We start from the raw sequence: 13,424 nt of genomic DNA, 5'->3' as shown, positions 1-13,424 counted from the left end.
GGTAAGACAGCCATTCTACCTCCCTGCTATTGTTGTGGTCTGTCAAGTTCTCTTGGCCTTAGCCAAAACTGGGTGTACCAACATTGCTGTGAGACCTAGGGTGACTGTCCAGGTGGCTTGCTGTTTCTGTCCTTGCTGCACCTTTTGGAAGTTGTCCATCCACACTTCGTGTCTACTCTAGTATCGTTATTTTCCTTCTCAGGTCTTGATGAGGTTGAAGATTAAACTATCACAACTATTATTCTCTCTTTCCAGCTTAGGACAACTCTATTGTAAACTCCATTATGCCTTCACCCTAGGACTACATATGTAGGTCATTTTGTTCTCGATTTTCCTTTTTTTAGAGCACACTTGTTATTCAGTGTTTTGTATATAGTTTTGTATTAAGCCTAAATCTTTTCTTTAGACTAAAAGTGGAATTGTAGTGAGATAGTCCTTCTGTGGCACTGACCATGCCCATTGGGGGTGGAGCCATGGGCGGAAGTGACCTGTGGAAGGAGGTTGGGGAGAGAGCCGGAAAAAGCTCTCTTGCTGGCATGACTCGGACAGGAGAGCATCGGGTTGAATTTCCTGGTGTTCATCTGTCTAGGTTGTAAGTTATTTCTCCATGAATAAACATCTATTTGGCCTATTTGTTTATCCTGATCCTTATTTAACTGCAATACTTTCCTATTGGCCAACAGGGCTTTATTCATTAACCAATAAGAGAAACATATTTACAGAATGACATCTCCCATCATGCAGGTATACATACACATACATACACATTTAGCAGCATACCTAATATTCATAAATTTCTTAAGTCATGTATTTCTAATGTTAATATAGTATTTGCAGTGTGGGAAATCTGGGCAGCCAATCTTCATAGTTAAACCCAAAACTAAAATAGGAGGAAGATATTTTATTTTAAAATTTTAAATTACAACTCTCTCTTGCATGTGCGTGCCCTGATATGTGTGTGTGTTGTGAGAGGGCATGTTCATGTTATGACATACTTGTAGAGGTCAGAGAACTTTGTGAGTTTTTTTTTTCTTCTACCATATGGGTCGTAGGTATTGATCCCAGGCAGCAAGTGCTTCTATTCATTGAGCCGGTTTGTAGGGTCCAAGTAAAATATATCTAGGAATTAAACCTATTTACAAAAAATAAACAGAAATATCATCTGCATACATTAATAGTTTAATATATATATTTGTCTCAAATAAGAGCTTTGAATTTAACCTTCACATATTTTGTTTTAGTTACAAAATGCTATGAAAAATATTTTCATACATATCAGATTATATCCATACTTTCAATGAGCCTTGGTGGCTAAGTAGACTAATTTGCCCTTCAAAGCAATTTATATCTCTATGTTTCTGATACCATCTAGGCTGGATGCTTTGAAGTCTTGAATTTATTTATATTTATTTATTTATTTATTTATTTATTTATTTATTTATTTGTAAACTTACTTTCTGCAAGACATGTCACATTCACTATGATGGTCCATTGGTTTTTAATCATGGAGATTCCCCCAGTTCAACACAGAACCCTGTTGTGATTTGAGTATCCTCACACTGGCATTTGGGTTTTGGGGGCTCAAGTGTCCTGATTCTCTTAACTCTACTGACTCTTTCCCTTCTGCTGCTCACTTGGGGACTGATATTTCTCAGTTTGTAGGCATGTGAGACTGACACACTGTCTTCCAGTTTGAGAATCATAGTTTGCTTTGGAATTGCAGCTGTGTCTCCTCCCAGCAATTAAACAAACCTTGCCATGGTGGGCAGGGGTGAAAGACGCCATCCTGCAGGCTGATGCACAGCTGAGCACACTTCCTTTTGAAGGCCCACTGCCTATCCTTTGGGTGAAGCGTTTGCTTCTGTGACTTCCCTTCATAGCGACTTTACTCTGATCGCTGCATGGGGATCGTGTTCTGAATCTGGCACAACACGATTTTGGTCTGGGTGTCCTGGGACTGGATTGTGTTTGGATTCTTGTACTGTGGTGTGAACCAACTTCTACACATTGGGAAGACTGGCTGCCCTTTCCTTTCTTATTTCTAAAAGAAACCAGCATTTTATCATTTCTAGTAGGAAAGGGGACATTTCTGGAGATACAAGTACTACAATGATCAGTTTCTCCTGATTTGCTTTTTATCAAAGTCCCTTCTCTAGGCAATCTCTGAAAAAGCTTTGATGAAGATTCTTCAATCTTCTTTATTTCTATTTCTTTGTTTTGATAATGTACCTGGTGGCCAGGACCAGGACTGAAAACATTTGTTTCCCTTAAATTGTACTTTCTTGGTGGCACCTGATTAGAATCCACTGATTCTCTATGGATGTGAGAACTTGTTCTGCTCTTCTGCAGATCCTGGACATGGCCTGAGAGCAGCTTTGAGCCTTCTGGCCTTTTCTCTTGATCATTGCTTTTGTAAAGCTCTGTGTCTGGGCTGCTTTCCCTGAGATTATCCCAATCCAGTAACAAATTGGTAGTACAAACCACATCCTTAAAATCATCTAATCCCCATTCATCCTCAGCCCAAACATGGAATTTGTTTGCTGTTTTCAGATGGGTTGTTGAGGTTTGGGGGTTTTGTGAGGAATAATTACCATTTGAAAATTGTTTCAAGCCAGAATGAGGCCTCGGCTCAGTCTTCTGCTGAACCTGGGTGTTCTTAGACTGCTTGCTGCCTTGTTGGGATATCACGAGGGGGAGACCCTCAGGCAAAGACAAGACAGGGGCTGAAACCATGCTCTTGTTTTTCATCCATGCTGAAAGTGGACACTGATAGATGGCACTCCGGTCATAGGTCTCCATGTTGTAAGATGAATGAACAAAATTGATGAACTCATGCAGAAAGTGGTGAGTATGTTGTAGGAGATAAGGCTCCAGTAAGTGAGTGAAAGATTCACTGTCCAAGTTAAATTGTGTCATGTGATGGAGAATGGCAGCTAGAATATTCTTCACTGTATAACCATGATCTCCATACACAACCATGAGTTCCCGTTTTAGCCAGGGAATCAGCCGGTGGAGGCTACTGGGATTTCTTTTGAAATAATTAGCTGAAAATTGTTTTTCCATTCCAGAGCCTTGGACATGTTTTACCCAGATTCCAGAATAATAAAGAGCTCTTCTGAACTCCACAACCACGTGATCTTTAAAGTTGCCCCAGGACCTGGAGTATGGTGGAAACTTCCCACCATCTCCAAATTTCCTCAGCAGTTCTTGGACAGTCAGTTGTCTCAAGGGTTTGCTCTTCTGTTTGGTGTTCTTTGACACCTCATTGAGATTTTGTCCTTGAGAGAAGCCCATAGAACTTTCCTCCTCTGAAGGGAGAAACAGAGAGTCGTCTTTGTTATCATTCTGTAGCCTGATGGAACAACATTGAGAAAGAAAGCGTTTCATGATGGGAGAGAGTGTGGATTTCTTCCCTGATCTGGAGTACAATGAGCCATCACCTCTCTTTCCGGAAGAGGAATTCCTGTCAGACTCATCCTGAATGCCTTCCAAACAGTTAGGACACTCACAGTTGGATGAAAGCTCCAGTGCCATTGGTTCAACGGAATGTGAAAAACAAAAATTTGCTCCAAATCAGTTTCTCATCTGGCATGAAAAAATATATATTAAAATTATTCCATGAGTATTTTTATAATATCCTCTCCCCATGGAATAAATGCAGGAATACAATTAGGTGATACATTATTTCTCAGATTATTGGTAATGTGCACAGAAAACCCAGTGTATATAAGGCAACAAAGATACAGGCACATTAAAATTTTTCTTTCTCCATGTAGTTTTTCAAGCTCTGAAAAGCAAATTCAAATAAAATAAAATCAGCATTATCCCTGAAAACATATGCATACAAGTAGCATTATACAGACTAATTAATTATACAATTAAAAGAAAAGAAGTCATGAATTTGGAAGAGAGTAAGGGGAAGTAAAAGCAATACATGGAAGGAAAAAAGTGGAAATGATGTAATTATGTTATCTCAAAAAATTAAAAATTTAAAAATTTAAGTATTATGTTCTTTGATCTAGCAATTCTATATGTTACTCTATATACACAAGAAACACATATGACAGTTTCAATGGGAGTGAACAAACCAAAAATTACTTAAAAATACATCAGTGAGAGATGCATTGAATGAATAATGCTTACATCTACCAAGACAAGAAGGAGGCTAAATATGTTGTTTAATAATGCTTTGTAAACTCCAGGACAGTCGGGCATAGTGGTTCACTCTTGTTATACCAACCCTGGGGAGGTTGAGACAGAAAAATCTTGGATTATATGGAGATTAGGTTCTTAGGGACTATTATTTGATCCTAGTGGTATTATTAACTAGATGCAGTAAGAAGCATTAAATTTTCACTAGAAATAATACAACTTTAATATATACAACTATATGGATGATATTTAAAAATTCTCAGGAAAGCAATTAAAAGCATATTGGGATCCACAGAAGGAGGTGAACACTGATCATTGCCTACATCTGTTGTTCTTGAGCTTCAGTTCTGATAGTCAGAACTGACAGCCACAAATGACAGGGGTCAAAGAGTAGGTGGCGTTTGAGGTTGAAAATTTGATTCAAAACACCTTCCTCAGTCTGTATACCCAAATGTTTGTTTGTTGAAAGAAATTAGTTTTAAAAATATCACCCCAAGAGGAGTCAGCAATAAAAACTTATAACTAGAAATAAGACAACATATTTGCAGATTAAATTCAAGCAATGTATTCTGAAAGGTTGCAGTAGGACTATTTATTTTTAATTTTACAGTGACTCTAATTGGCAAAGGCAAACATGTTCTCTTGGGAGCACATGACAGAAACTCAAGTTTCATAACAAATTCCCAAAAAATGAATTCACAATGAAAATCAATAACAAGCTTGGTGGTGCAATACTGCACCCTTGTTACATGGAAGTCTGAGGCAGGGGGATCGTCAGTTCAAGGAGTTCTAGATAAGATCATGTCCCAAAAGTAAAAATACAAACAGGACTAGGAATACAGCTCATTAATAGAACACATATTGGCATGTGTGAGGCCATAGCTTCAACACCTCATGCCATCCAAACAAACAAAAGCAGCAGCAAATCCTCCACCAACAAAAAAGAAATAGGCTGTTTGAAGATAGAGCTTCAGGAAAATATAGACAACAAACTTGGATCCTAAGAAAATCAGATAATTTATAAACTAAATGGAATTAAAAAGATCAATATGTTTTGAGAATGGTGTGTGTGTGTGTGTGTGTGTGTGTGTGTGTGTGTCCAGAAGGATTTGAAACACAGTAAAATAAGATTAAGAGAAACAAAAATTATACTATTAAAAATGGATCATTGAGCTGGAGAGATGGCTCAGCCTTTAAAGGCTAAGCTCACAAGCAAAAATGGATTATTAGTGGATAATAAAAATGGATATTAAGTAGATCAAATGAACAATTTGAGCACAGTTGGAGTTGTTGCCATGGTACAGTAGAGAGCTGAACCTATTATGTTATGGAATATTCCTTTATACTGTGTGAAGATATGTCACTATGATTGGTTTAATAAAAAAAGCTAAATGCCCAATAGCTAGACAGGATTTTCCCAGGGAAGAAGAAAGGTGAAGTCACCAGGAGTCACCAGTGGATGGATGAGAGGGAGCAGACATGCAGAAGGAGAGGTGAAGCCAGGAGTCACATGGCAACCTGTAGATGAATAGAAATTTGTTAATTTAAGTTATTAGAGCTAGTTATAAACAAGGCAAAGATATGGGCCAAGTTTTCATAATTAATAATAAATCTCCATGTCATTTTTGTGAGCTGACAGACCAAAAAGAAAACTCTATCTACACCACTACACAGACTGTACCAGAGAGGCTAAAAAGACAAACTGAAAGAAGAAGATAATGAAAACAAAATGAGAAGGTTTAAGATTCTTAGAAACAATGGGATAGAGGAAATGCAATCATGAAAGAGATAAGGCCTAACATCTTTCAAGTATGTGTAAAATTTGTAAATCATCAGACTCGGAATTATAATTGAGTCCAACTGTAATTAATAAGAGAAACCCACACCAAAATAAACCAAAATGAAGCTGCCCTCCATGAAACATAAAGTATCTTTCAATAGTTAACCAATCCACCAAATTAGCACATTTCCTATCAATAGTTGATCAATTTCATCTTTACCTTGTGCTAGAAGGTCTGGCAGACCAGTATGGGATCATATGGGATATATATGGAATGATTCCTGTCCCTAATTAAGTCTTGTAACTGAATAATAAAGTCAATTCTGTATCATGAATATATACTCTAAGGAGCGTTTAAAGCAAACAAAATTCTGAAATAATATATTCACTAGAAGTAGCTTCCAAGGATCAATCAAACTTTTAGAGAATTTAAGAGAAAGCTATTTTGGGAAACTAAAACTCAAAAAAACTCAAGAACAAATCAAAAAGATTATGTGTGAAATATAGTCTGCAAAAAAAAAAAAAAAATTACTGGAGAAAACAATCAGGAGATGGAAAAGAGAACAGTAAGGAAAACTTGTTATGTAAAAAGCCATATAAGGAAGAGGTGTATAAACCAACATCAAAAAGGTTGTATGGATGACAATGAAACTCCTTCCAACCATGGCCATCCATTTAATCCAGGAGGACATATCTCTCCATGTCTAACTGCTGCAGGAATCTCTTTATATAATTGCATGGCAGATTTTCACTTTTGAATAATGTGTTCAAAGACCTAATTAAAGCCAACTTGTCATACCATAATGAGGTCAGTGAAATGAATTTCAGAAATTAGGTTAATATTTGATGGAACTTGGAGAATTTCTTATGGGTTTTTGGATTCTAGACACAGCTCAATTCATTGTACTGCATACTCACCAAGTTTTCATCTTGATAAGCAAAATGACAGATACTGCATTCCTCAGCAAATGAAGAAGTCCCCATCCAACTGAGCCTTAGCTGGCAGATTCATTTGTTTATATAGTGAATGAGCTCTGTTTTGTTTGCCATAGAGAGAGAATTCAGAACTCAGGGCAAGTTCTATTGCAGACTAGGGTTAAAGGGAAAGTGCCTTGAAGGTTGGCATCTTGCGTTTCAAATCAGCAAGTGATGTTAAGATTTGATTGTGAATAAGACAGGATCAGACCCATGAGTTAGAAGATACCCAATCTCTCTCTCACCAAGTCGACCAAAGGCAATGTTTTAGCAAGAAACTTGACACAGAAGGAGTAAATACCAAGTGGAATGCAGTTTTTCTTCATGAATGAACTTCCTCAAATCACATGTAAATGTTTAGATTTAAATTATTTAATCAAAAATTTGCCATTTTCCCTTTAAATGATAGATATGAATGTTATGAGTATGTTTTTCCACTGGCCTGGTCCCAGAGCCGTGCCAGCCCCAAATAACACACAGAGACTCTGTCTTAGATATACTGTTAGCCAGTTACTAGTGTCTTATCAGTTAGCTCTGTCTTAAATATTAACCCATTTCCACATGGTCTTGGTTTACCATAGAGAGAGGCCGGAATTCTGCTCTCTCCGTCCTACATCTTGAAACTCTTCCCTACTCCTTCCTCCCTTCTCCTAGTCTCCTAGTCCCGCCTATATTGCTTTCCTATTGGCCAACAGTGCTTTATTCATCAACCAATATGAGAAACATATTTACAGAATGACATCTCCTATCATATGAATGAATAGTTCAATATATACAGTGGGTTACTCATACCTTGGTTGTGAATCAATATTTTGGAACTAAAATGACTTTTTTCTTCAAGACAGGGTTTCTCTGTGTAGTCCTGGCTATCCTGCAACTCCTTCTACATACCAGACTATCCTCGAACTAACAGAGATTTGCCTGCCTCTGCCTGCCAAGAGTTGAGATAAAAGATGTGTGCCACCACCGCCTATTCAAAATGATTTTCAAAAATACTTATTTTTTTCATGTCTTTTACTCATTCACATCTAAATAGTTGTTGTTACTACTTTGTCGTATTTAGTAGTTTAGTTTAATTATAGTTATTTGGGCCATTCAGTTATTCAGACCTAGGATGAAACTAAGATAAAAGGACATTTGGGGTTGATCAGATAAATTACTCTGAGAAGGTGTTTGATACCTAATAGTCATTTAACAGAACACTCATTTTAAGTGTTACTTAGAGTTTTATGTAATACACTGCATCATCTTTTAAGTGTGTGTGTGTGTGTGTGTGTGTGTGTGTGTGTGTATGTATGTATGTATGTATGTTGGCCTATGTATGGATATCAGAGAAAAACTTTCTAGATGGGTTGTTTTCACCTTCTACCTTTTGAAGGCTTGATCTCTTTTGTTATTTCTGCCATAGCACATACTCCACGCTAACTGACCCATGAGCTTTGGGATGATTCTCCAGCTTTCTCATGCTAGAGTACCATACAGTACTGAAATTACAAATTTGTACCACCATATCTAGCTTTCTTGCATACATTTTATAGATAGGACACATGCCCAGGTAGCAAGCACTTTTACCCATTTAACCATCTCACTAGCCCTCACCTCTTTAAAAAAACTGTGTCTTATATGATTCTGTAGATTTAGATATATAGCAGGTTTAAAATTTTGCAACTGTAAACCCATACATGCTACCTTAACCTTCTTACACACACCAGTGCTACTTAGAGGGCAGTACAGGGCAGACATGAACCCTTCTAATGTTAGCCTCTTAGTTCCTGAACTTTGTCTAGGAAATGTAGATCATATAAAGACTCAGATGAGGTAATAGTGGATAAAAGTTAATTTATTTTAGAAGTCATCTAAATGCACATCAATGAACGCAGAAAAAAAAAATTTAAATATGTTCACCTTTTTCCCCCTCCTATCATTTTTCTTCTTTTCTTTTTTTTCTTTTCCCTCACTCGGTTATTAAGATCTCAAAGTTCTAACACAGCACAGAGGGGAGAAAGATGCTGGGAAAGAGATGAGGTCTTGCCATGAAAAGTGAGAATTTACCAGGTTAAGGAAGATCATGGGGTAAAGATGGCAAAAACACACTAAGAAGTTCATCAGATCACCTGGAGCCAGAGAACTGACCCTTTGTTTTCTGACCTGAATTCTGAGTGACATCTTAGAAGTTCAGTTCTGGCTTCATTCAAGGCCTAAGAACAGAGTTTCTATATGAGTTGGGACACATAATTCCTTGTTATACATTATATGATGCTAAGTACCGTCTTCAGTTTCTGACTACAAGATGCAAGTGGTACTCTACTCCAGGAAAAAAAAATGCCTCCAGGTGTGGTTATTGCCCACCCTGCACAGTTTACAACCTTTTTTGCAGTAGTAGATTATGATGTTTAAAGGTACATTCCTCTCAGTATCTGTATCTGGAGCAGTTCTCCTACAACACACAAATTCAAGAGATGAACCAAGAGTAAGGGAGCTGTAAGAGCAGGACTTTGAAGCCATAAAAATCTAACCCAAATGCCAGTGTGGGTGTACTCAAATCTATGTTGAACTGGGGAATCTCAATGATTAAAAAAAAATGGATCATCATAGTGAATGTGACATGTCTTGCAGTAAGTTTCCAAAAAAAAAAAAAAAAAAGAAAGAAAGAAAGAAACAAAAAAAAAAAAAAAAAAAAAAAAGGAATTCAAGAAGACTTCAAAGCATTCAGCCTAGATGGTATCAGAAACATAGAGATATAAATTGCTTTGAAGGGCAAATTAGTCTATTTAGACAGCCACCAAGGCTCATTGAAAGTATGGATATAATCTGAAATACATATGAAAATATTTCTCATAGCATTTTGTAACTAGAACAAAATATCTGAAGGTTAAATTCAAAGCTCTTATTGGAGACAAATATATATTATTAAACTATTCAAATAATATAATGTAATATACAAATAATATATCTGTCTAATTTTTTGTAAATAGATATAATTCCTAGATATATTTTACTTGGACCCTGCAAAACAGCTCAATGGATAGAACCACTTGCTGCCTGGGATCAATACCTACGACCCATATGGTAGAAGAAAAAAAACTCAAAGTTCTCCTCTGACCTCCACAAGTATGTTATAACATGAACATGCCCTCCCACAACACACACACACACACACACACACACACACAGAGAGAGAGAGAGAGAGAGAGAGAGAGAGAGAGAGAGAGAGAGAGAGAGAGAGCTGTAGTTTAAAATTTTAAAATAAAGTATCTTCCTCCTATTTTAGTTTTGGGTTGAACTATGAAGATTGGCTGCCCAGATTTCCCACACTACAAATACTATATTAGCATTAGAAATACATGACTTAAGAAATTTATGAATATTAAGTATGCTGCTAAACGTGTATGTATGTGTATGTATACCTGCATTATGGGAGATGTCATTCTGTAAATATGTTTCTCTTATTGGTTAATGAATAAAGCCCTGTTGGCCAATAGGAAAGCATGATTGGCAGGACTAGGAGACAAGGAGGATTCTTAGAGATACAGTAGAGTCAAGATGTAGGGACTTGAGAGGAGTCCGGATCCTCTCTCCAGTAAGATAAGGCCACGTGGAAACACTTAGATTAATAGAAATGGGTTAATAGTTAAGACAGTGCTATCCAATAAGAAATGCTAGTAATAGTCCAACAGCTTTATATCGAATACAGTGTCTCTGTGTTATTTGGGGGTGATGCGGCTGAACCAGGCTGGCAGCAAACTGCTCATAACACCTGCATGTCTTTTACTCTGTGTTATATTTCAGAACTAGCAGATTTTTGTCTGCCTAGAAAATATGACAGAACCAGGGGACTGGAGAGATGGCTTAGTGGTTAAGAACACTAGTTGTTCTTCCAGAGGCCTTGAGTTCAATTCCACATTGGAACTGAAATGAGAGCTGGTGTTCACTCCTGGCCTGAAGGGATACATGCAGACAGAACACTATACATAATAAATAAATAAATAAATAAATAAATCTTTGAAAAAATATGACATAACCACTGTCTTAAGATATATATCTGTCTATTTATCTAGAGTCACTGTGTAGTAGTAAGTACATACTATGTACCTCTTTTTTTGACTGGGTTACCTCATTCAGGATGGATTCTTTAAGTTTCATCCATTTGCCTGTGAATTTCAATATTCCATTGTTTTTTCCGCAGAGTAGTATTCCATTGTGTAAATGTGCCACATCTTCTTTATCCATTCTTCAGCTGAGGGGCATCTAGGTTGCTTCTAGGTTCTTACTATTACAAATAATGCTGTTAAACCCAATTGGGACATAACTTCTGTTAGTTCTTTTGTTTCTTTGTTAAGTTTCTGTCTGATGGTCCTGTATACTGGTGAGATTGAGGTGTTGAAGTCTCCTACTATAAGTGTATGAGGTTTTATGTGAGAATTGAAATTTAGAAATGTTTCTTTTATGAATGTGAGTAACTTTTTATTTGGAGCATAGATGTTCAGAATTCAGACTTTGACCTGATGGATTTCTCCTGAGATGAATATGAAATGACATTCTTCATTTCTTTTGATTTATTTTAGTTTGAAGTCTAAATTTTTTAGATATTAGGATAGCTACACCTGCTTGTTTCTTGGGTCCATTTGACTGGAAAACCTTTTCCCAACCCTTTACTCTGAGGTAGTGACTGTCTTTGAAGTTGAGGTGCGTTTCTTATATGCAGCAGAAGGATGGGTTCTGTCTTATTATCCATTCTGTTAGCTTGTGTCTTTTTATAGATGAGTTAAGACCATTAATATTGAGAGAAATTAAGGACCATTTGTTGTTAATTCTTGTTTGTTTTTGATTTGTTGGTGGTTGTGCTATTGTGAGTAGCTTGACTGTGCTTTTTCTTTTGGCTTCTGGTAAAGTGGGATTATCTATTGCCTATGTTTGAGTGAGTGTAGTTAACTTCCTTGGGTTGGAGTTTTTCTTCCAGAACTTTCTGTAGGGCTGGTTTTGTGGATATGTATTGTATAAATCTGGTTTTATCATGGAATGTCTTGTTTTCTCCATCTATAGTGATTGAGAGTTTTGCTGGGTATAGTAGTCTCTTAGTGTTTGTAGAACTTCTATCCAGGACCTTCTTGCTTTCAGAGTTTTCATGAAGAAGTCAGGTGTAATTCTGATAGGTCTGCCTTTATATGTTAACTGGCCTTTCTTTTTTCTTTGCTGCTCTTAATATTAATTATTTCTTTATTCTGTATGTTTGGTGTTTTGATTATTATGTGGTGAGGGGACTTCTTTTTTTGGTCCAGTCTATTTGGTATTTGGTAAGCCTCTTGTACTTTTATAGGCATGTCATTCATCAGGTTGGAAAAGTTTTCTTTTATGATTTTATTGAATACACTTTCTGCATCTTTGAGCTGGGATTCTTTGCCATCTTCTATTCCTATGACTTTTAGGTTTGGTCTTTTTATAGTTAAGAATTTGTTGGATTTAAAATTTTCTTTGATCAATGAAATTATTTCCTCTGGTTTATCTTCAGTGCCTGAGTTTCTCTCTTCTATCTCTTGTATTCTGTTGGTTATGCTTGCATCTATAGTTCCCGATCGTTTACCTAGCTTTTCTATTTTTAGCATTCCCTCAGTTTGAGTTTTCTTTATTGTCTCTACTTCAGTTTTCAAATGCAGAGCTAATGCAGGAAGTTCCATGGAAAGGATTGGGTCGGGGTGTAGGGGGAGTGGTTGTTGGATATGAGCTGGCCCCAGACTCACCTCAAGCAGAAGGCATAGGGGGCCCAAGATTGTGGTGAGGGCAGGCTCCTGATGGTCCCGCATGATGAAGTGAGTCCACTACGTGCAGAGCTGACCCAGGAAGTTCCAAGGAGAGGGTGAGGGGTATTGGGCCTGAGCTGGCCAAACACTTAGCTCAAGCAAAGGGTGTAGGCTTTCCAAGCTGAAACTCTTTTTAGATAAGTAATTTAAATGAGTTATCTGTGTTTTAATTGATTAACCTGTATGCTCAACCATGCACAGTTTTTTGTACCACTCATCAACACTGTGTGATTATACACATGTCTACTTCTTCTATGTCCCTACTAGAATAGACACTCGATGAGGACAGAAGGTGTGTATCTTTGGTTTATATTCCACTGGGTCTCCACTGCTTCAAATAATTCTAGCATGGAAGAATGTCCTGTATGTGATTGTTAAATAATTTTTTTTAAAAAAATGAAGATCAGGAAGATGGATGGGCAGGTAAAAGCACTAGTCACATGAGGCTAGTGACCTCAATTTGATCTCCAGAAATCACATTAAAATGGTGAAGGGGTGTAGTGATACACATCTGTAATCTTAGTACTACTACAGAGATATGGGAACAGAGACTGCAGAACCACTTCAAAGCTTGTAGGACAGCTCACCTGGATGCTGCACTAACTAGTGCAGCATCCAAAATGGAAAATTCCCTGCCTCCCCCAGATGGGAGGTGACAATGGACTCCACAGAATTTGTCTTTGGGCTTCTAACTCATGCATTGGTGCTCATGTACCCAC

The 13,424-nt window shown here is 37.2% G+C and overlaps 1 protein-coding gene across 1 annotated transcript; it reads right to left on the bottom strand.

The window, feature by feature from the left end:
- Nucleotides 1-1,502: 1,502 nt before the first annotated feature.
- Nucleotides 1,503-3,534, bottom strand: LOC127224663 (E3 ubiquitin-protein ligase Topors-like). The gene is given in 2 exon segments (XM_051187760.1): nt 1,503-1,614; nt 1,616-3,534. Coding segments are annotated over 2 exon segments (2,031 nt in total).
- Between the last annotated feature and the right edge of the window lie 9,890 nt (nt 3,535-13,424).

Source organism: Phodopus roborovskii, unplaced genomic scaffold (assembly GCF_943737965.1).
Source record: "Phodopus roborovskii unplaced genomic scaffold, PHOROB, whole genome shotgun sequence".
Classification (NCBI taxonomy): Eukaryota; Metazoa; Chordata; class Mammalia; order Rodentia; family Cricetidae; genus Phodopus; species Phodopus roborovskii.
The sequence above is the reverse complement of the archived record's forward strand: the minus strand, read 5'-3'. Positions and strand labels throughout refer to the sequence as shown.